General features: G+C 47.3%; 1 protein-coding gene across 4 annotated transcripts in view; it reads right to left on the bottom strand.

Annotated features, from left to right (window-relative positions):
- Nucleotides 1–22,320, bottom strand: part of DPP6 (dipeptidyl peptidase like 6) — an 856,594-nt gene that overhangs the window by 42,004 nt on the left and 792,270 nt on the right. For all 4 annotated transcript variants that reach the window (XM_078437168.2, XM_078437166.2, XM_078437169.2 and 1 more), the window contains exon 16: nucleotides 21,433–21,551. In XM_078437168.2, the coding sequence (XP_078293294.2) occupies nucleotides 21,433–21,551 (119 nt within the window). The remainder of the gene's footprint in view (nucleotides 1–21,432; nucleotides 21,552–22,320) is intronic.

Here is a 22,320-nt window from a genome sequence, read left to right as displayed (position 1 = left end):
CTTGTGCCGGGTGTTGGGGTGACACTGCCTCCGTGTCCCTCTGTGAGGCTGGCGTACCCTACTCCGGAGATAGGAATTGTACGACCGGAGCCTCCCTCTGAAATGCAGACACGGGCAAGAGGCAGAGGCGACAGTCTAGACCTGGACCGAGAAGGAGATTCTACTTGTAGCCTAAAGTGGAAGCCAAGGAGGGCAGAAGAGAGTGAATATCACTGCTCTGCTCCCTCTCAGCCTGGCCTTCTGGGATCTGGACAGTTTTGTCTGGTCTTAGGACAGGGGGCATGCTTTTGAAAGCATATGGTTATACCTCACTGCAAATTCCTCTCTGCAACTGGGTGAAATAGTCCATTTCCCATTCTGTACACGCATGTGTACTGCCATCCCCTTCCGCGTGCACTCTGACATTCACACGGCGCACACGCTTATGAACATGATGGGTAGATGTAAAAACATTTATCGCGATTCTCTTCGTCCTGTCCTGATATTTCTGAAGTCCCTGGTGGGTAAGCCTGTGTCGTAGCTGGTGGACCCCTGGAACATGCAGTGAGAGCGCTAATATGTTCAAACCCAGATGCAGAGGGGCACCTGAGTGGCTCAGTTGGTCAAGAATCCAACTTCGGCTCAGGTCATGATCTCACGGTTCGTGAGTTCGAGCCCCGCGCCGGGCTCTGCGCTGACAGCTCGGAGCCTGGAGCCCGCTTCGGATTCTGTGTCTCCCTCTGTCTGCCCCTCTGTTGCTTGCACTCTGTCTCTCAGACTGTCTCAAAAATAAATAAACATTAAAAAAAACCTGTCAAACCCAGATGCAGAACCGTGTGTTCGCCGACAGAGAAAGCTCGTTCTATTTGCTCGGCCTTTGCTTACGAAGACATATAAACAACATTTGGTTTTCTAAAAACTTTGGTTAGTGACAAGAGACCATTTTGGCTCAAGTGAGATATCTGACTTCCAAATGCATATTTTTCCTGAGGGGAGATAAAAAATAAACCGTAGCGAGCAAATCCACAACCAACGCGTATGGGAGTTTTGACCCACGGAGTCCCTGCGGTCAGAGGCGAAGCATTCAGATTTCACAAAGAAAAGACTGAATTACGCAACAGACGTGCAAACAGAAAAATCTTCACGTTTGCACTTCTGTTTCTGGTGCCATTTATGCCAGAACATTCATTTACACTTGCTTGACTGCATGGGGAAAAGTGACAATTACACATGCAAATGAAGAGATTAAAAAGGACACAAAACTGGAAACGAAAAAAAAATCATCACAATAAAAAAAAAAAAATTCACCGAGACAGTGTTTGTCTTCCTTCCTCTCCTCTCCATCCTTGGAGGATGTTTATGTGACAGATAATTTCCAAGCAGGGCTAAACCCACGGCGTGCGGACAATGGAGTTCACTGCGCATGGCGGGAGCCCTGATGAATGGTCTCAAAACCAGCTGCTGGGAGTGCAAGAAGAGGCGAAGGCTCTGGTCGAGACAGTCGGCGCGGCTCCTCAGTGCACAGAATCCAGATCTCTTTATTTGCCAGCTCATGCATTATGTATGCCGGCTACGCAGAGTTTATACATGGAGGCGATATTATCATACTGCTAAACAGGGACCTAGCCAAGCTACCCGTGCTATCGTGGATGATTAACATATTTGTCCTAGAGACAGTATTTCCTAGTCGACGCGGCAGACAGATTTTGTTGCTGTTCGATTTCAAGACCTTGTGATCGCTGGCATAAACCCTGGCATTTGGGGGGGTCTGCCTGCCACACCCCACAGCACTGGGTTTTGCTTCCGTCTAATTCTGTGCGTCTGGGGACCTTGGATGAGGTCACACTTCCGTCCATGCAGCAGCCTAGGTGAATCAATCAGCGGGGTTTGTAGAAATCGATGGGTTGTTTTACACACTCACAAACGATGGCGAAAAATGTCACGTTGACTTTGTATGGTCACGTGTAACCTCTTGCTCCAGAAACTGTCAGTGACACTCAGGGCTCATGACCATGGCTGAGATTCAGCTGGTGTCTTGGGGTTGTTGACTCGTAAAGCTTTAGGTTTCAAGACTTATGCGTTGAAATCGTGGCGTCATTTTTATGCCCTGTATGCATCAACCTGGGGGAAGGTGTGAGGGGTTTGGCAGAATTCACAGAATCCAGAGAAGGAAGGAAGGAGCTCAGCCTGGCTCATTTTGCCAGATCAGGCAAACCACAGGGGAAATGATGCATCGTGCACTGGGTGTTCCATTTGTGCCGAGTGTGGCCGAGCCCAGACCCCCACCGGGGTCTCCGGCTCCAACTCGAGGCTCTCCTCGTGCACTTCCTGCAGCTGCAGGGATTGCCACATCCATCAGACCTGTGACAATGCTTCCTGTCACCTGCCTGCTTGCGACTCCAGAAGTCCCGTGATGAATTTTGGCCAAAGCCAAGTATGTTCCAATCTGAGTTCCAACGATTACTTACGTCTAATCTCTTCTACTCCATTTGGCATTTTGGAAACGCTCTCAGCATAGCTTTAATTCCCACATAGGGACACGTACAGCGTCTTGTTCACAGGAAGCAGCCACCTGACATTTGCGGATTAAATGGTGGGTAAAGAAATCATTGATGGGGTGCACCCTCAGGAACCTGTGAGGTTGGGCGAAGTCAGTTCAGAGGCTGAGGAGCGTTCTTTTGAATAACCTCGAAGTTGCCAATTACCTGTTACAAAGACTAACCTTGGTTTTTAAAAAGTATGAAAGATAATCGAGAGTTAAGTTTTATCACAGAGGCATTTCAAGTTTGTTGAATGCATCAACTGTCAACAACCAAGTCGACTAACAAGGACTGAGTTGCAGATTTCTTAGGCGTCTGCCACAGGAAAACCATATTCTAAGAGGCATTCTAGAACCTTCCAAGCACCGTTCTCTCATCGGACTAAGGTTAGGATTATTCAGTATCTGAGGCAGGCCAATGCTGCAAGCGTCTTGCATAGAAATACCTCCAAAATCTCCACTTAAATAAGCCAAACGTGTTTCCTGTGCTGTCGCACAAAGGCTCTTGCTACAACGGATTTTTATTTCCTTCAAGTGGACTCTTCTCATGACTTGACCCTTTTGCCCCCACATTTATTTAATCTGCAACATGAGGCAACTGAACTAGACCAGAGGTTTCCAAAGGGAGCTCCTGGGAGCCCTCACGGGCCACCATTGCCATGCTGGGCGTCCCTGTGAGAAGTTTCCTTCTGAAGAAAGGGCTCTGTCGCTTAAACCACATTAGAAAATGCTGGGGTTAGAGAGTCTGTAAACTTCCTTCTGCCCGGGCATTCTATGAATCTAAAAACATTCCCTACACAAGTGTGTCTTAATTTCAGCTAACATTTCTGACCCCCTCCAGCTAGACGTAAGCCCTCGGTTCTCTGAATATTTAATAACTGTTTTACTGCTTTCATTACACTGACTGCTTTCTCCTTGAATTATTGCCTTTGTGAACATGTATCAAGGGCAGGGATCTCGGGAGCATGGCCCGCTGAGCTCCCGACAAACGGAGCACCCTGGTGAAACACTTTTCTAAATAAATGAACAAACTTAAAAACGCTAAGATCTCTTGGGGGATCTTGTGGGAATGTGAATATAAAAGTCTTTCTTTGCTTTGGGATGGACATGGTGGGAAAAGTGAGAAAAATAAACCAACATACAAGTTGGGACGTGGGTCATCATTGTTCTAGAAAACGTCAGCAACACTGGGGAGAGAAGGGAGGGTAAAGAGCAGTGATACTTTTACAAGAATGGAGTACGTGGTGTGTGTGTGTGTGTGTGTGTGTGTGTGTGTGTGTGTGTGTTTACACTGACCCACAGCATGTTACTAAAACTCATCCTTTAAACACTGTGAAGGGGTGCTGGGTGGCTCGGTCTGTTGAGCATCTGACTTAGTCTGGCTCAGGTCATGCTCTCACAGTCGTGAGATCGAGCCCTACGTCCGGTTCTGCACTGAGCACGGAGACTGCTTGGGAGTCTCTACTTCCCTCTGCTCCACTCGTGCTTTCTCTCTCTCTAAAAAAAATAAAGATAAAAAAATACAAACTCTGTGCAAATAAAATCTCGTCTCCCCAATTTCCTCATTTTTGTTATGTCAGTGAGCAATTTATAATAACTTAAACAAAATTAATGATTCAGGACACCACAACATTTTATAACGTATACGTGAATGCTCCGTGGAGAAGAAGGAGAAATGTAATTTGAACAGCCACATGAGTGACACTTTTAATTAATTTTCTCCTGCTTTAGTAGCCGTGTTGTTAAAGTGTGACAGAACAGATGTTCTGTCTTAAATACCAGCCTCCTAACCGCACACCATTTTTATCTGAGGCTCAGTTTCTGAGTGGGCAGGGACAGGGGGCGGGGGGGGATCTGCAAGCTTCATAGGGAAATGCCTCCAGAAGAGAGGGAAGAAAACAAATCAACCAAATGCATTACTTCCTGCAGTCAAGGGGCCCCTCTCTGACCAAGTAGTGTATCTTCGAAGTAAAGCCTCGAGACCAGAGGCCCTTCGGAAAGGCCAGCAGGAGCGGCGGGAAGGAAGGTCACAGTGATTACATGGGAGTAGGACCCAGAGGGTGGGCCTCAAGCTGACGAACGGAAGCATCAGAGACGATGCATTGGTGCATCAGAGACGAATGGAAGGTTTAAATGCTTCCCAGGAGGCATTTCTGAAGGTCACCCCACGTCTCAAGGTGCCCGGTGCACTTCCCATGGCCAGGACACAAACTTCTTTAAAATCCCAGAGCACCAGGAATCACTTCTACGGCGGTTGGAGCTTCTTAAACAAGCAACACGAACAGGCATATTGGATGGATGTTGTATGCACTATTTTTCATGGATTCTAAAACACAAATGATGCAAGAGACGCCAGTGATTTAAGATTTTACAGAGACACTGAGATGCCTTTGATTTCAGAAAAACGAAGAATGTGAGAAGCACATCTTGGAAGCAAGGAAATGCTATTTCATACACCGTCTAAGGCGGCAACGCTCAAACTCTAGCTACACCAGAATGGCCGGGACGGCCTGGACAGGCAGAGTCTGGCGGGTACCACTCCAGTGGTTATGATTCCACAGGTCTGTGGAACCTGCATGTGTCACCACGTCTGTGGAGAGCAGAACCACTGCTCCGAGGTAAGAAATCAGCCCGGGGTTTTAGGCGGTTGGGGAAGGGTTTGGAGGGGCCTGCCCTGGGGCTGCGTCCCTCTCCCAGGGCCGCCGTAACGAGGTTCCAACAACAGGCGGGCTTAACACAACAGAATTTACTGTCTCACAGTCTGGAGGCTGGGAGTCCGAGACTACGGCATCAGCGGGGCCCGGTCCCCTCTGAACCTGCCCGGGACACTCCTTCTTTGCCTCTTCCAGCTTCTGGTGGTGGCTATCGGTCCCGGGGGCTCCTTGGTCTACACACGCATCATTCCAATCTCTGCCTCTATTAGCACGTGGCATCTTCTGCCTAGTGTGTCCGCATCTCTTTTCCTCTTCTTATAAGGACACCAGTCCTTGGATTAAGGGCCACCTTATTCCAGAATGACTTCATCTCAGTTAATTACATACACAACAATCCTACTTCCAAATAAAGTCACATTTGGAAGTTCTGGGGGTTAGGACTTCACCATCTGTGTTTGGGGGAGAGGGTGGGATACAACCCAACCCACAATAGGGACCCAGAGGTAGGTCTTACTTCGTTGTCAGAAAAGCCACACATGATACCTACTGACCCTGTTTGCATAAGACATTCCCTCCTTCCCCTCTCCGCAAAGAAACTTTCCCATATACATGTTACTTAGCTAAATTTTGAGATGCCCCCAGGCCAATGATGTACAACAACCAGCTCCCCATCAGAACAAAGTCCCTCTGTGGCACATAACCCATGCATATTCCCATTAGAATCTTTCTCTGACTATAGACAATGGTTCCAAATCACATAAAACAAAAAACAAACAAAGACAAAAAAACAAAAACAAAAAGAGGCTCTTCAGTTCCCAGGCCTATAACTGATGATCATTTTTGCAATGAATAAATTTAGTTAAGAGCATAAACCCTCATCTTGTCTGAGCTCCTGCCTATGTAAGACCATGTGACCCTGGCTTCTGAGCTGTGGGCCCTTCACGTGTATAATGTGGACAGCTATGGCATTTGGAAGGACTAAATGAAGGAGACATTCTTTGTAGTCCTTGGTCATTGCAAGAGTGAAACAGACAGAAGGTGGTATTAATAATTATTAATAATGGAAACATTCCCCAGTAAGCAGCTGGGGACTCAAGGGAGACGGAAACTTGATGCTTAAGATCTGGGAGGTGCGTGGGGCGGTGGTCTGCCTGCCCAGGCAAGGTAAGATTCATTATCTGTGTGTTTCTTCATTTCATTTCAATTTGAAAACGGTCAAGGTGGTCTACGTGGGCTCCGTGCTCTGAGGACAGACCCCCTCTTGCCCTCTGCATGAAGATGTACTTTGTCCCGTGCACACTTTCCACACCACCTACAAAGGTCCAGATCCTGGCCCAGATCTTCAACATCCACTTCAGCTAGCCGTGGAGGCCACAACTACTGTTTCTAGTACACAGAAAGGAAATAAAAATCCTTTGTCTACAGACACATTCCATGATAAAGTTTGGTCATCTTGGTCTAATTTTTGCAGGGAATAGAAACATAATAGCTATCATTAACCGATCTCTACGTAAATTCACGTCACCAGTCATCGGAAACAAGAGGCGAAACTTCTCCCCACTACAGGAGAAAAGTGACCATAATTGAAGGCCCCATCTCTCAGGTATGAGCCAGGGCTGGGGCAACAACAGCAACAACAGTGATACTATCAGCATCATCATCAATAACACTGTCAGCATCATCATGAACAATAACATGATCAATGACGAACAACAGTAACATCCACTGTGAGTGCTTCATAAATAGTCAAAACTTTCATGTTTGCCCCAACCCTACCAGGCAGGTACATTATTATCTCAATTTTATAGATGAGGCAGTCAAGGCACAAAGGGGTCACTTCCTCCCGCTTCCTCCTTGGGAAGGACCATCTGCCCTTCCCCCCCGACCCCCCAAGTTTTACCAGTTACCAGATGCTTTCTCTCCCGGCCACCGAGAGCATTTATAGTCTTTCCCAAACAATTCGCTACAGCCTGCCCTTTATTTCTCTCCAGTTGGTGGTGTCTGTCTCCTCACCAGTGAAGTCCTAGAGCACAGGGACCGGTTCACACCCATGACGTGGGGGAGGTAGCCCATCCCAGCCGAGGCTCTCGCGGGCTCCCCGCTCCACGCTCGGCCCCTTTGACGGGTTTCACAGTGTTGTGAATTTCACCAGACCCTGGGCTACTCGAGGGCAGGGCCTCTGGGTCTTGCTCATCGCTGCACGCCTGGCCTGCAGTCCGTATCTGGCAGACAGCGAGCATCAGAGAAATGCTTCTCGGTCTGGACGGCTCTGTCCTTTGTAGCCCCCACGGGGTGGTGGAAACACTACTGCAGTGCGGGTGGTGGGACTGCCACACCGGAGGGGGCACCAGACACTGGGAGATGATGCTGCACCCACCCCACAGCGGTCCTAGGAAGGCAGGTGTGAATATTCAGGGCTGCAGTGCCCTCTTGTGTCTAAGGCTTCACTAGGGCTCAATTTACACGGCTGTGGAAGAAGCGTTTGAAGAGAACAATCAGCAAAAATGCTCGTTTGTCTCCACGCACAAGAGAGAGCAAGAGTGGTGTTCACGGGCACGTGGAGAAGGCAGGTGTGGGACAAATACCGATCCTAGTTCTGACTCTGCCCCTAATTAGCTATGTGCTTTTGGGCAAGATGTAGAAAGTGTCTTAACGTTCTCATCTGTAAAATGGGCGGTCTCTGCTAGTGGGAAGGGAGATGGTGAACTGCTAGGCTTTTAGAGCAGCCTCCATGCCCTAAATATACAAATTTTTGTTAGGCGGACTCTCACCACATGTCTGTGACTTCCCTGAGGTCAAGGGCGATGCCTTATTCATTTTTAAACTTATTTTTATTTATTTAAAAAAAATTAATAATTTTAATTTTATTTTTGAGAGAGAGAGAGGGAGAGAGAGAGAGTGCGCGAGCGACAAGGGAAGGGGCAGAGAGAAAGGGAGACACAGAATCCGAAGCAGACTTCAGGCTCCGAGCTGTCAGCACAGAGCCCGACACGGGGTTTAAACTCACGGACTGCGAGATCAGGACCCGAGCCGAAGTGGGACACTTAACCGACTGAGCCACCCAGGCGCCCCGGACGATGCCTTACTCAAATGCCTATGGTGGTCTCCAGCAAAGTTCCTAGCACACAGAGAATTCCCTCGGTTCTCACGCCCCCCTGAACACATCCCAGTAATAGCACCAACCACATCAAATGCCATTTCTGGGATGGGTGCTCCCCCCTCAACATGAGTCCCTCAAGGCAGGATCTCTGACTGATTCTGTGCTTCCCCAGCACCTAGAGGCATACATTAGCTGCTCAATAGTTGAACTGGATGGAGGAGGGAGGTGGAGGTCAGAAGCTGCCTTAGGGAAATGTCTCCGATGCCTTCATGGTTCTGCTGAGGAACAAACCAGGCAGGAGAGCGGATACTCTGTGTTCATGGAGTCCCTACATTCACATGCATTTTGTCTCGGTCGGTATGGATGCAAAGCTATGAAGTATAAAATAGGGGCTTTTAAAAATGCATTAGGAGTGCTGTATTATCATTCAATAGCTATCTACCATAATCTAATACCTTCTTCTGGGGGAAAAAAAGTTAACGGAAGTGGAAGCAGATGTAACATTTAGCCAGATGTCTCTGCTCATCTTCCCTTGAATGTGACTATTTTAAGAACACGGATGATCCCACTTTGTCTCCTTTAGAGAATTGCTGACTTATTTGGCCCCACGTTTCCTGAAGAAGGTGCTTTGTAAGAAGTTTTGCTCCTTTTTCGAGCTCATTTGCAACCCTCTTGGCCCCTGCCCTGCTTTCTGCCGCCATATTGGCTTTTTTGTTGCTGTCGACAACACGGAAGAAGACAACAGTTGTTCACGTTTGACTATTAAAGTCTACGCGGTGCTGGGTGCAGCACATACAGGACTGGGGTCACCCACAATTTACAGGATCACTCATAGCTCCCATTGTTATCAGTAGTATGCATTTCCACGTTGGACATGGGCTGAACTCCTAACTGTAGGTCTCTTGTGGACTCATTTCCTTAACAGTGATTCATTATCAGCATGCAAACCTCCTGGTGGGGGTGGGACAAGTGGCTCAAACCACCATCTTCTGTGTTCTCAGGCAAATGTGAGCCATCCCGTGACTGAAGCTATTGTAACTGGTGTGCGTGAAAGCCATGGAACTTATGAGAGTAAAAATGTGACTTCTGAGATTTGCCTTTCACCTTCTCCTTAGCACATCATCCAGGTTGGCCTCTTTGGTTCCTTCTCTGGGTACAATGCACCAAGCACACACAACTCTCGATGGCCAGCCATGGTGCTTGCTAATCAGGATGCAAAGGAGAAGAACAGTGTTACAGAAACACCAGGAAGGTAGTCAGATGGCGTGGGGTCTGGGGCTCCTACTACTAACCGGCTGTGCGGTTTGCCTGAGTCATTCAACAGCTCTGTGCCTCAGTTTCCTCAACAGCAAAGCAAGGAAAAGGGAGTCAGCCACCACCACAGTCCTTTTTGTGATAACTTTCTTTCTTCCTCACATGGACCAATGGTTCAAGTCAATGATGGCAGGCAACGACAGTGTCAAAGAGCTCCCTGAAGCAGCAAAGATCGATTTACAGCCAGCAGAGTAAGTGATAAATATCTTCACCTCTTTGAAGACAATTTATGGATGGTATAATGAGAAGAATTTATTCATACAAAAACTGCCTTACTCAACCATGCTGGATAGCTAGGAATTAAGTACAAGTACCTTCAAAATATTCTTACAGATCAGTTTTAAAAAGTGTTGTGGGTTCATGAGGGTCCAGGGTTGGATCCTTGAGATAGAAACGTATCCACTTCACTTATGGCTCCTTCTGGCTATTTAAACTTTGGCTATTTAGTGACAACCAAGAGGGTAGCTCATAGCTGGGACCGAGAGATTATGAGAAACTCCCCTTGGCAATCCAGTGTGTTGTAGACGTCAGACTGTCACCTGTGGCTGGGATATGGCCTGCAAATGTTTGCTTAGCCAGAAGGAAATACGTTTCAAATTTTAGTGGGTTTCCAACATTGAGAAATTCGATTTTTATATAAAAATATGGATTTTGAAGCTCTGTTGAAATACCATAAGAAATTAAATAGCTTCTGAATGGTGACAACTGACTGCAGCAGAATGGCAGGTGTTCTTTTTAGACTTAGGATGTTCCCTCCAGCACCCTCCATGCCCTGCCCCTCCCCGTTATAATCTGCAAAGTGGGGTTCACTCGACCTTCCCTCCTGTCCCCTCAAGCATCTATACTTGCAAATATTTTTAATTTTTTTCATGTTTATTTATTTTTGAGAGAGAGAGAGAGGGAGGGAGAGAGAGAGAGGGAGAGGGAGGGAGGGAGAGGGGCAGAGAGAGAGGGAAACATAGAATCCGAAGCAGGCTCCAGGCTCCAAGCTGTCAGCACAGAGCCTGACACAGGGCTCGAACTCATAAACCTTGAGATCATGCCTGAGCTGAAGTCGGACGCTTAACCGACTGAGCCAGTCAGGCGCCCTGCAAGTGTTCTCTTAAACAGTGAGGGAGGGGAGGAGCCAAAACTCATGGCTAGACAAGCATCTGTTTCCCCTTATTCCTCTTCCTTTCCATTAGCATCAATAATTAATTAAGTTTGGGATCAATTCTTTTTATGTCTTATCAAAAATGGAAACTTTTGTTGAAAGCCAGCTGTACGTTTCCAATCTAATACCTGTAATTCACGTGTGCCAGGCAATTAGATAACATTCCCTGGTTTAAAACAAAATGTCACCTACTACTGGAACATGGGTAGAAGTGGATGGATGTTTTACTGGTGGTCAGAATGTGCCAGCACTATTGTTTAAGGTGACAATTCTTTGAGTGTAGTGCCAATGCTTCCTTGCTTCCATCTTTAAAATGTTTTGTTCTTATTTTGCTTTTGGTGTCCTATCCATGAAACACAAGATCAATGGCACAAAACTTTCCCCCGTGGGTTCTTTTAGGGGTTTTACAGTGTCAGGTCTTATGTATAAGTCTTTAATCCATTTTGAGGTGTGAGTGTGTGTGTGTGTGTGTGTGTGTGTGTGTGTGCGTGTGTGTGTGTGTGTGTGTGGTATAAGGTAAGGGTTCACTTAATTCTTTAGCACACAGGCACCCAGGTCTCCCACATCCCCTGCTCCCCACCAGTGGGTCTATACCCCACCTGCTGGAGCACGGCTGCCCTTCCAGAGCTGGCTGAAATCATCTAGAAGCTTCTTCTAGTTTTTTAAGCACTTTTGTTTTAGGAATCCTCATGAACAACTGCAGTACATTTTATCCAATAATTGTTAAAGTTTAGTTCCTTTGCTCATCATATCCCTCTTACTTCTCTTTGGCCAGCCCTTTTCTTTTGTTTAAGCACCTCTGTGTGTAGTTTTGTTTTGTTTTGTTTTCCAGGGCAGATGTGTGAATGGTATATTTTACATATTTGAACATTCCCAAATTCCTTTTCCTGCCCATTGTATTTATTTATTTATTTGATTTTTATTTTATTATTTATTTTTTTAAATGTTTATTTTTGAGAGAGTGGAAGTGGTGGAGGGGCAGGCAGAGGGGGACAGAGGATCTGAAGCGGGCTCTGTGCTGTCAACACAGAGTCCCATGCGGGGCTCACACTCATGAACTGTGAAATTATGACCTGAGCTGAAGTCAAACTCTCAACCAACCGAGCCACCCAGGTACCCCTTCCTGCCCATTTTATGAACAAGAGCTCAGGATGGGCAGGACTGAAACTTAGAAACCGTTTTCCATCAGCAGCAGTTTATGGACTTGTTCTGCTGTTTCCTGAACTGTTGTTTCAAAGTGAGAAGTCCGATACTACTCTGAGTATTTAAAATAATAAGAGAAAAGGAAAGAAAAAAGAAAAGAGAAAACCCTCCACATACCCTTCCTTCTGCCCCATAACCTTATGTAATTTCTAACCTCTGAATCATCAAATTTCATTAGGAGCAATTAACTTCCTGGCTTTCCCCAAATTCTTACAAGGCATTCAATACTTCTTTCCTCTGTAATGACTCAACGCTTGGTGGGATTTTTTTCTATTATATCTTTGGTTATTTTTTCCCCTTCATCCTTCCCAGTCTCCCCTCGAACCTCCACATGGCAGAATGCATTTCTGGGATCTAGTATTCATGTCTCTCAAGTTTTGCTGGAATGTTCATCTCCATCCAGTTGCGGTCTTCTGGGTAATCCTGCTGGATCTTCTGCATTCCTGTTTGGTGGTATGCTGTCCATAATTTTGCCCAAACAAGGACACTTCTGAGAATGAAGAGAAGGGTGCTAAAAATAAAGATCAGGCCTCCATCGATCTTTGTCAGGCATTATCCAGGGCTTTCTTGGAAAACTGGGGCTTATAATTACTGCATCTATTCAGTTTTTCTTTTGAACTAAGAAAAATTAGGGGAGGGTATATATTTTGATGAGTCAATTTACTTTTTCTTCTTTTTTTTATTAAGCTTTTAGTTTTAATTCCAATATAGTTAACATGCAGTGTTTAATGTTAGTTTAACAGTTCCATATGGCACTCAGTGCTCGTCACAAGTGCCCTCCTTAATCCCCATCACCTGCTTCACCCACCCCCACCTGACCCCTCTGGAAACCACCAGTGTGTTCTCTGTAGTTAAGAGTTTGGTTCTTGGTTTGCTTCTCTTTTTTTTTCATTTTGTCTCTTTCATTTGTCTCTTAGTTCACTTGTTTTGTTTCTTAAATTCCACCTATAAGTAAAATCATAACGGTATTTGTCTTTCTCTGACTGACTTATTTCACTTAGCATCATACACTCTAGCTCTATGCATGTTGTTGCAAATGGCAAGATTTCATTATTTTTAATGGCTGAGTAACATTCCATTGTGTATATATGTCACGTCTTCTTTACCCATTCATCAGTTGAGGGACTCTTGGGCTGCTTTCATAATTTGCCTTTTGTAAATAATGCTGCAATAAAAATAGAGCTACATATATTCCTTCTAATTGATGTTTTCCCCCCTTTTTGGGAAAATACTCAGTAATATGATTACTGGATGGTAGGGTAGTTCTATTTTTAAATTTTTGAGGACCCTCCACACTGTTTTCCACAGCGGATGCACCTGTTTATATTCCCAGCAACAGTGCACGAAGGTTCCTTTTTTGTCCACATCCTTGCCAACACCTGTTGTTTCTTGTGTTTTTTTATTTTAGCCAATCTGGCAGGTGTGGGATGATATCTCATTGTAGTTTTGATTTGCATTTCCCTGATGACGAGTGATGTTGAGCATCTTTTCATGTGTCTAGTGGCCATCTGGATGTCTTATTTGGAGAGATGTCTCTTCATATCTGCTGCACATTTTGTAACTGGGTTGTTTTTGGGTGTTGACTTGTATCAGTTCTCCATATGCTTTGGATACTAATATCTGATCCATTTATCGGATATGCCATTTGCAAACATCTCCCATTCTGTAGGTTGTCTTTTTGTTTTATCGATTGTTTTTAAATTTTTTTTTTGTAATTACATCCTTCATCACTTATGCTACATACACATCCTAGGCTTTGGACTTTGGAATTAACTCTCAGTGTGATCTATTTCTATTTACTTTTCAAAAATTTTTCAATGTTCTGGTCTGCAGGCAACCCCTTCCTGGTGACTCAGTGGTGCCATTTATTTTTTAATTTTATGTTTCTTCTACTATTTTACATATGTACTCAGGAAGCTGTCCTTAAGGAAAAGATGCTTTAGGAAATGTGATGGTGGTCAGGAGCAAAGTGGCTGGCTGGAGTCGGGGCAGTGGGCATAAAAGGAGAGCGTGTGTCACAGAGGCACCATAGTTGCACCGAATGGTATTATTTATTGTCAACGCACATTTCAAGTAGAATGCTGTCAGGAAAGACTTCTCATTTTGCAGAAGGTACCTTGTCACCTGGTGCTGGAGCAGCTCAGACATTTGCCCCGTGATGGGGAAGGTGTCCAGTGGGCAAGTGGGAAGTGTCTTTCTGAGGGAGATGCTTGTTTTGTTGTCACTGAAGAGGAACGAGGCTCCTGCTCAGTGACTTGCTTGGGGTCTGGGAGCTTTTACTGATGAGTTTAGCATCTTCCAAAGTATTCATGTAAATTATACTGATGATACAACCTGCCCCGAGAATCCCTCTCCTTGTTCTTGGTACCCACAGCTCCAGAGGGAGTAGCTCCAAATGTCTGAGAGATTGAAGAGATGTTCTTCCTCACAAACACGCTGGCAACGCTCCAAGGAGTCTCAAACTTGGTTCCAAACATTCGCTTGGACAAACTCAAAATTAAAATAGGGTCGCCCAGGTTAATGGCTTGGAAACTTGGTATAAGAGACGCCTAGAGGATTATGTGCTTTTCCCTTTTCAAATCTTGTTTCACGGCATCAGTATTGCCCCATGTTTGAAGCGAATAATATAGTTTCATCAGCGAGGATGCAGATTATTATTTTTCTAGCTCTGGCACTATCATTTACAGTTATCTGAAATAATTTCAGTAGAAGAGTGTATTTCATGCCTACATTGGGCCGGGATGTAAGAGGGTGCACCTGCTTAGATGTACACTGAAGGACTGGGTGTGAATGGGCATCACCCCGGGGCCACTTTGGAGGGGTCTGGAGCTTTCTTCTCCTCACTTCAAAAGATGTATGACTGGCTGAGTTGTCTTTCAGCCAGAAACCTTAGGCCACAAGCTTCCCTCGGGATACTTTCTGTAGTGATGTCAAGATTAATAGCTTTCCACTCCCTCCAGGAACAGATGTGTGGTAGGTGGGCACCACCTCCTCTCTCACTGCTGCATGTGGCAGACATGACCAACCAATCGCTCATGAGGCTCTTTCTTGCTGAGCCTGGACTTGGCCAAGGCATCCTTCTTATGCACAGCACTGCAGCCAGAGACTTCCAGTGCGGAGGAGTTGATCTTCAAGGCTGAAACCCATTTTTCATCCCTGCCACTCATGGCTTTGTTTTGACTAAAACTCATGGAGAACTAATATAGTGCCTCGGTGTACATTTCCCCCTCTGTTATATTCCTCAAGGTCAGGACATGGCCAGGGCAGCTGAGAGCACTGGGTATCTGATGGAGTAAAGGCGGAGAGGGGAAATGGCACAGGAGGAGGAAATATCCAGTGCTGATGAAAATAAGAAAATTTGGTTCCTTCCTAACTTCCACCAAGAACCAGCTGTGGAGGGCCCTGTAGGCATCTGCCCTTCTGAAGTCACCAGGTACTTCACCTCCATGCCTCACACATGGGTGAGCTAAGGTTCTGTGACTCTGGCAACTACAGTCACTTCTGGAACTTTCTATCCTGCTAGTGTGAGTGCAGACCCAGGGCTTCTGGCACAGCCTGGTGAGGTATGAGGATGGCCACTCACATCTGGAAACACCGAGTAAGGGATTTGCTTCACTAATTTCACAGAAGGTAACCATCTGTCATGTTAGCCCCACCTTCTGGATGCTGAGTCGGTAGCTGGAGGATGGCTAAGACACTCTCCTTTGATCACCGAGGTAACGATGATGACGATGGTGACTGGGGTCACAATATTAGTTATCACTTATTAGGCATTTGCTGTGCCTCGGACATCATGCCAAGCAGTCCACGTGCATTGCCTCCATGAATCCAGACAAGAGCTTTGTGAGACAGCTACTGTTGTGGCCCCAGTTTTCGGGATGAGGAAGTCGAGGGTTTGGCAAGGCCAGCCAACGTGGCCACATCACGAAGCTAGTGAGTGGAGGGGCCCAGCTTCCAGCCAGGTCTGTCCAATTCCATCCTTCATTGCTCTCCATTTCTGTGATTTCTCTTTCTCCGTGGCAGCGATGGTGATGATAGAGCCCCGAGCATTTAGTACTAAGAAAAGCAGTAATCGGGATACAGTCACTCGCTTTATTTTAAGCTTACATATTTTGTTTCAATTTGACTTCAAGATGGAGAAGGCTGTCCTGATAAATCAAGTCGCTGACTCTATGGCCGAATGTCTTAACCATTAGCAAATGGCTCCGTAAATAACAACTTAACAGCAAAGGGGGGTGAAGTCCAGACCGCAGCAGGATTCATAACAAAGGTTCTCCACTCAGAACAGGACGAAAAGCTCGAGTTCCACCATGTTTGGTTCCAAGAAAAAGAAGTTTATCTATTAACTTTTAAAAATAGAAAACTGTTTTTGATATAAAACAGCAAATGCCTGATTCATGCACAGGTCCCATTTTCCTGGTGAAGTTTTGGTGTTTCTTAGAAACAGGACTGACTGAGTCCTTCTGACAAACTTGGAGGAAAATGAATCATGTGCTTGGGATTCAGTTTGAAGAGAAAAATCCAATTGTCTAAACAGAGGCTATGATTGTAAAACTCAAATTATGTAAACTGGGTGCTTTGATTCAGTTGCACGGTGGCTCTCCTGGATGAATTCAGCCGGGGAGGAGAAAAATCCTAACAACTTTTCAAAGCTCCATGTAACTCGAGTATTCATTTGACTTTCTGACATGGAGGAAGAATTTCTGGAGAAAACGTACACTTCTTCTGCCAACATGCCAGCGTTATCTTCCAAAAACATGGTTTGGAAACTATCACTCTCTGCAGAGGCCCCTCTCACTCTTTCTAGAATGTGGTAGAGCCATTGGGAACGGTCTCTGTCACAAAGTCTCACGTGGTTGCCCTTAAATTTGTGTCCCTGAGAAAACCAACAACAGTTCCTTTCCTCTCTTTCTTATAGAAGAAGGTGAATGGAGTCACAGAAGGGAGGTCCTGTGGGTCAACTGTATCTCCCCGTGAAAGATATGTTGCAGTCCCACCCCAGTACCTGTGGATGTGACCTTATTTGGAAATAGGGTCGGGGCGCCTGGGTGGCGCAGTCGGTTAAGCGTCCGACTTCAGCCAGGTCACGATCTCGCGGTCCGTGAGTTCGAGCCCCGCGTCAGGCTCTGGGCTGATGGCTCGGAGCCTGGAGCCTGTTTCCGATTCTGTGTCTCCCTCTCTCTCTGCCCCTCCCCCGTTCATGCTCTGTCTCTCTCTGTCCCAAAAAAATAAATAAAAAACGTTGGGAAAAAATTAAAAAAAAAAAAAAAAAAAAAAAAAAGGAAATAGGGTCTTTGTAAATGCAATCAAGTTAAGATGAAGTCGACTGGAGTAGGTGGGTCCTCACCTGTGGTTGGTGTCCTTACAAGGAGAGAGAAACTGGGGTCCAGAGACACAGGGCCACGTGCCAGTGGAGGCAGAGGTCGGGGTAGGACATCTACAAGGTGGGGAACACCCAGGATCACTGGCAGCACCAGAAGCTGGAGGGAGGCATGGAGCAGGTTCCCTCTCAGAGCCTCCACGAGGAGTCAGCCCTGCAGACGACTTGCTTTCAGACTTCTGGTCTCCAGAACTGGGAGAGTCTACATTTTTGCTGCGTTAAGCCCACCCAGCTTGTGGTCATTTGCTACAGCAGCCCCGGGGAACTAATACAGGAGGTGAGTAATTTTTCTTTAAACGTGACACTTGGGGTCACCCAAGACTCAAAGTTGGACGTCACAGCTCTGCGGGAGATGCAGCCTGGCTTCTGATCTGGGTGCTCCAGGACAGCTGAGGAACCAGTGACAGTTTCTGTCACACATGCTGGTCCGAGGGTGCCCACGCTGCCTGGGCTTGTTCATCCCAAGGGTTGATAAAAATTGACCCTTGCCTGGGGCGTCTGGGTGGCTCAGTCGGTTAAGCGTCCGACTTCAGTTCAGGTCATGATCTCATGGCTGGTGGGTTCAAACCCCGCGTCGGGCTCTGTGCCGACAGCTCAGAGCCTGGAGCCTGCTTCGGATTCTGTATCTCCCTCTCTCTCTCTGCCCCTTCCCCACTCACACTCTGTCTCTCCATCTCTTAAAAATAAATAAACATTAAAAAAGTTTTTTAAAAAAATCAACCCTTGGCCTGAAAGAAGGTCTGGGGGATGTATCAATCAGGTGTCCATTGATCGATCAAAGACCAAGCGTGCAAGTGTGGAACAGTATGTTCAGTGTAGGGAACTCTAAGATCTCTTTGTGTTAGAGACAGATGGCAAGCAATCAGAAATGGAAACATAAACATCAAATATTATAAGGAATGTACTTTTCAAACTGTGAAGAGCTGAACAGAGTTTAGGTATTTCTATCACCACCCATCTTACAGGGTCACTGGGGAGACCAGCAAGTGTAGAAACTGAAAGCTTGCTGGGTTTTCTGGAAAATCGCTGTAAGATGTCACATCGTAATGCAGTATTTTGAATGCATCTGGCTTCACTGCTAGACCCTAGAGATCGGAAAAGAAATCTAAACATGTGTGTACTTATTATGTAGGTGAGTTTCTACAAGGTTCCACTGCATCTGGTTTACAGGAACTTTTCATGCAAGCCTTCAGCGGCCATCTGAAACCCATGACTTTTTGCTAGAAATACCGGCACAGGGAGATGGGACCCAGCTAGGTAATGAGTGGATGTAAGCACTGCAAACATTTCGGAGTCTTGCCTTACCTGTGCTATTTTAATCGATGGTGTGCAAAGGTATGAAAATAATTTATGCATTTAAAAGTTTTACATACTTAATAAAAATTAAGAAGTTAAGAATGATAAACAAACACAGAAATGAGAAGCCTTGAGACAGCACAGAATAAATGTTAAGGAAGTGTCACAGGAGAGGGCACCAGATGATAAGACTAAGAGGAAATCTGTGACGATGAGGGTGGAGGTTACGGTCTCACCAGGAGAAGGACAACACATGGAAGGGCCAGTCACAGACAAGCATTCACTGCAGACAAATGATGGGCGACGATCAGCTGGGACAGAGGGACAGTGTAAATTAAGGGACAGAACCATCGCAGATAAACTCAGCAAAACCCATCACAGTGGAAGGTCCGCAGGAAAAGCAGGAGGAGTTTAGATGGGGTATCTCAATTTTGTGGTCTTACAGCCGCTTGTGTGGTCCCCAGCCCTGTGGACTCCCCCAGCGTGACGGCCTGCGGCCGCTCTGATTAAGCACTTGCTTTGGCCGCTGGGTATCTGCCGTGCCCCGGTTCTAAACCCTTGGTCCAAACCTCCTCCTGCACGATGGGCCGAGCCCTTCTGAGTGTGGGAGCGTTCACAGATTCCCCTTCCCCCAATCACAGAGAATCCTCTACTGTCATTATGTTTTCTTCGGCCTAGAAGGGAAGGACTTGTTGTTGTTCTGGCTACCTCTTAGGGGCCATGTTAATCTACCCGAAGTGTCGCAGGAGCCGGGAAGGAGAGCCTCTAGAGCTGGGGGTGGGGACATTGTTTTGGTCAGAGGTTCATAGGAATCTCTGGAGTAGCGAGTAGAGTAGCGTTGGGGTGTGAAAGCAACACAGGGGAGGGAGTTGAATCAATGCGGCTTGGGTCCACTTTAATCTCTGCCGAGAAACATGGGGGAAAATAAAATCACTGAGAATTAATTTTGGTTGTTAAATTGGACTTCTTAAATGCATGCCTCTGCTGGACCGATGGGGGCTCACAGGCCGTGGGGGGGACCCTCCACGCGATCTCAGCGTGCCCAACGCTCCTCCTCACGCTGCCTCCCCCTCCCCCCGCCCTATGACTGCACTCGACACTCTGAATCCCTCCCTTGCCCACCTCATCTTTCCTTGATTCTTCTTCCCCCACAAAAATCCCAAGCAATCAAACTGGGTGTAATCACCCCCTTCTGAAGTCTCACCCCCATGACAGTCGTCACCACCGCTCACGGGGTTAACCGTCCCTCAGCGCAGGACGGGGATTCGCTTTCACTGCGGCTAAGTCCGTGGTCTCTCATCATTGCATCTGGGTTCTGAAAGTTTGCTGCTATTGGTTTTGTACACTTATGTTTGTTTGTTTGTCTTTTAGAAAGTCCCTTTTTAAAAATGAGGGTTTGGTCAGGCTTTGGGGGAAAGGTCAATTTGGGCATTCAAGTTACTTTCACCAGAAAATAGGTTATCATACAAAAAATTTATACAGAGAAATTTTGTAGAGAAGAGGGCTAGTTTAAGCTTACCTTACGATAAGGCAACATGCTCAATATTTAAATGGATTTTAAATGATGGATCCTTGTCTGGGATGTTCTTTAAATGCACTTTGATTTTTCTCTTCTGTATTTTATCATGATGTTTCAGTGTTTCCTTCTGGGGACAAGATTCCAGATGCGTGATTGTGTAGCTCTGGTCAAACTCTTGTCTCAGCTCCTAGTGGGTCGGTTTCCTGGCCACATAAACCCTACATTTTCCCAGGCTGTAATTTCCCAAAGATCCTGCCACGGGGCGGCAGGTGTCGCTGGCCTGGTAGCCAGGAGACCTTGATGCTGGTTCCCTGTGCATCATCCAACCTCCTGTCGACGGATGAAGCCAGTGGACTGGTTCTTAGGCTCTCTCCTCTTTTGGCCACTTGCTGTCTGTCTGCTTCCCGGGCAGCACAGGAAAGAGGAGTTTGGTACCACCTTCCTTCCAGGGGACTGGGGGAGGGGGTGGCTACAGTTGTAATTCAGAGGTTCCCCATCGTCTTGGGAGAACGTCTGGGGCTGAGCCTGTGGTGGTTAAGGGGCCGAGTCTTCCTGGCTTTTCACGATTTTGGAAGATACTCACAAAAAGGGGATGAGGTCACGCACTGGTGTGCAGCTGGCGAAGGCCAACGAAGACAGTGCTCTCACAGACATTCCTCCTTCTGCACCCGCGACTCGTGGGCCTGAATTGGTCCTGGTCCCAGTCAGTTCCACCTGCAGCAACGTGGTCTCAGGAGCTCTTGAGACACGCTTTGTAACAACCGTATTCATTTGTGGATTCAGACCTTATCCTTCCCACATACGAGGACAAGATGCAAAGACACTGGCTTTTCCACCGTGGGACATGCCTACTGTTTCGTGTATGCTGACGGGTGTGATCAGGAACTTTCTGGGATAAGTTACCCCCACGTTAGGTCATAGGACGATAATTTCTTTTCTGCCTGAGACTTCTAGATCACCTCGATCCTTAAATATGCTTAAGAAGTTGAGCTTTGAGAAGTTTATTACCTTTATAAATGGCAAAGGTTCATCAACATGTGGGGCACTTATCTACTTCCTAGGACTTTTTGTTTGGAGAATGTGGAGGAACTCTGGGATTAAGTGGCATAGCGGGTAAACGCCCTGATAAGCCGTAAACTGCAGAGACGGTCCGGTAACCCTGCCCGCGTGAGCCCACCTGGGCGGGTCCCTGCCTGGTCTGGGACGGGCTCCCACCGCCACCCCCCTGCCGGTGGCCGGGACGCTCGAGGATCTCAGCGCTGACTTAGAGGCGGGTCCAGAGGGCCGCAGCCTACCTTCGCACTTGAGGAGGAAGAAGTCCGCGCTGTGGCTGAAGGATGCACTGAAGTAGGTGCAATTCTCCACCAGGTCACAGGACATGCACTGCCTGTTGAAGCTGCCCACCGTGCTGGCGCTGGAGGAACAAAGACGGCGGGGCGTGAACCCAGGCGGCGAGGAGACCGGCCCAGGGCGCAGGGCCCAAACCCCCAGCTCGGCCTTCAGGGCTGGTGGCTTCTCTCCTTTCAAGGGCGCTCGCGAGTCCCTGACGCTCCATGGTGGGCCTTTCTCCTGCCCGTCCCCCCGGGAAGACCCGAATGCTCTGTTCTGTTCTCCCCTTCCCTGGCGGCCAGGCCCCCCTCGGAAGAGCTCATGGCACGCGTGCTCTCTGGGTGCACACGTGACAGTGCACGCTTGGTCACCTGCGCCTGTGCGTGCCCCCGCTGGGAAGGGGAAGACGCACAGTGCCTGGTGCCGTTATCTAGTACTTTAGACCCACGCCTCTGGTCTGAGGAGACGGCTCGCTCTTTGAGAACAGGAGCTCGTCTTCCGAATCTCCGAATTTCCTAGGAGAACCTAGCACCGGTGCATGACGCGTCAGGAACCCCAGGGATATGGGCTGAACCGGGCTCTGGCTGCTTCGGAGCCACACGGAGACGTGGAGCTTCTCACTTGTTGGGGGGGGGGGCGGAGCAGGAACCCCGGGACCACGCGGAACAAGCACAAGCTCACGTCAAGAAGGCCTGAAATGTGTTCCCCAAAATGAAGATACCGAGGAGGCTTTGCATGTACCTGGAGGGGGTTCCTGCCTGAGCACTTTGCCGGGGAAGGTCCCCTCCCCCCACAGGCCCCGCAGGAGACCTGCCCACAAGGGTGACGGTAGCTTGCGCCCAGGAGAAGACGGC

The sequence above is a fragment of the Panthera onca genome, chromosome A2 (assembly GCF_046562875.1).
Source record: "Panthera onca isolate mPanOnc1 chromosome A2, mPanOnc1 haplotype 2, whole genome shotgun sequence".
Classification (NCBI taxonomy): domain Eukaryota; kingdom Metazoa; phylum Chordata; class Mammalia; order Carnivora; family Felidae; genus Panthera; species Panthera onca.
This window is presented reverse-complemented; position numbering and strand designations above follow the sequence as displayed.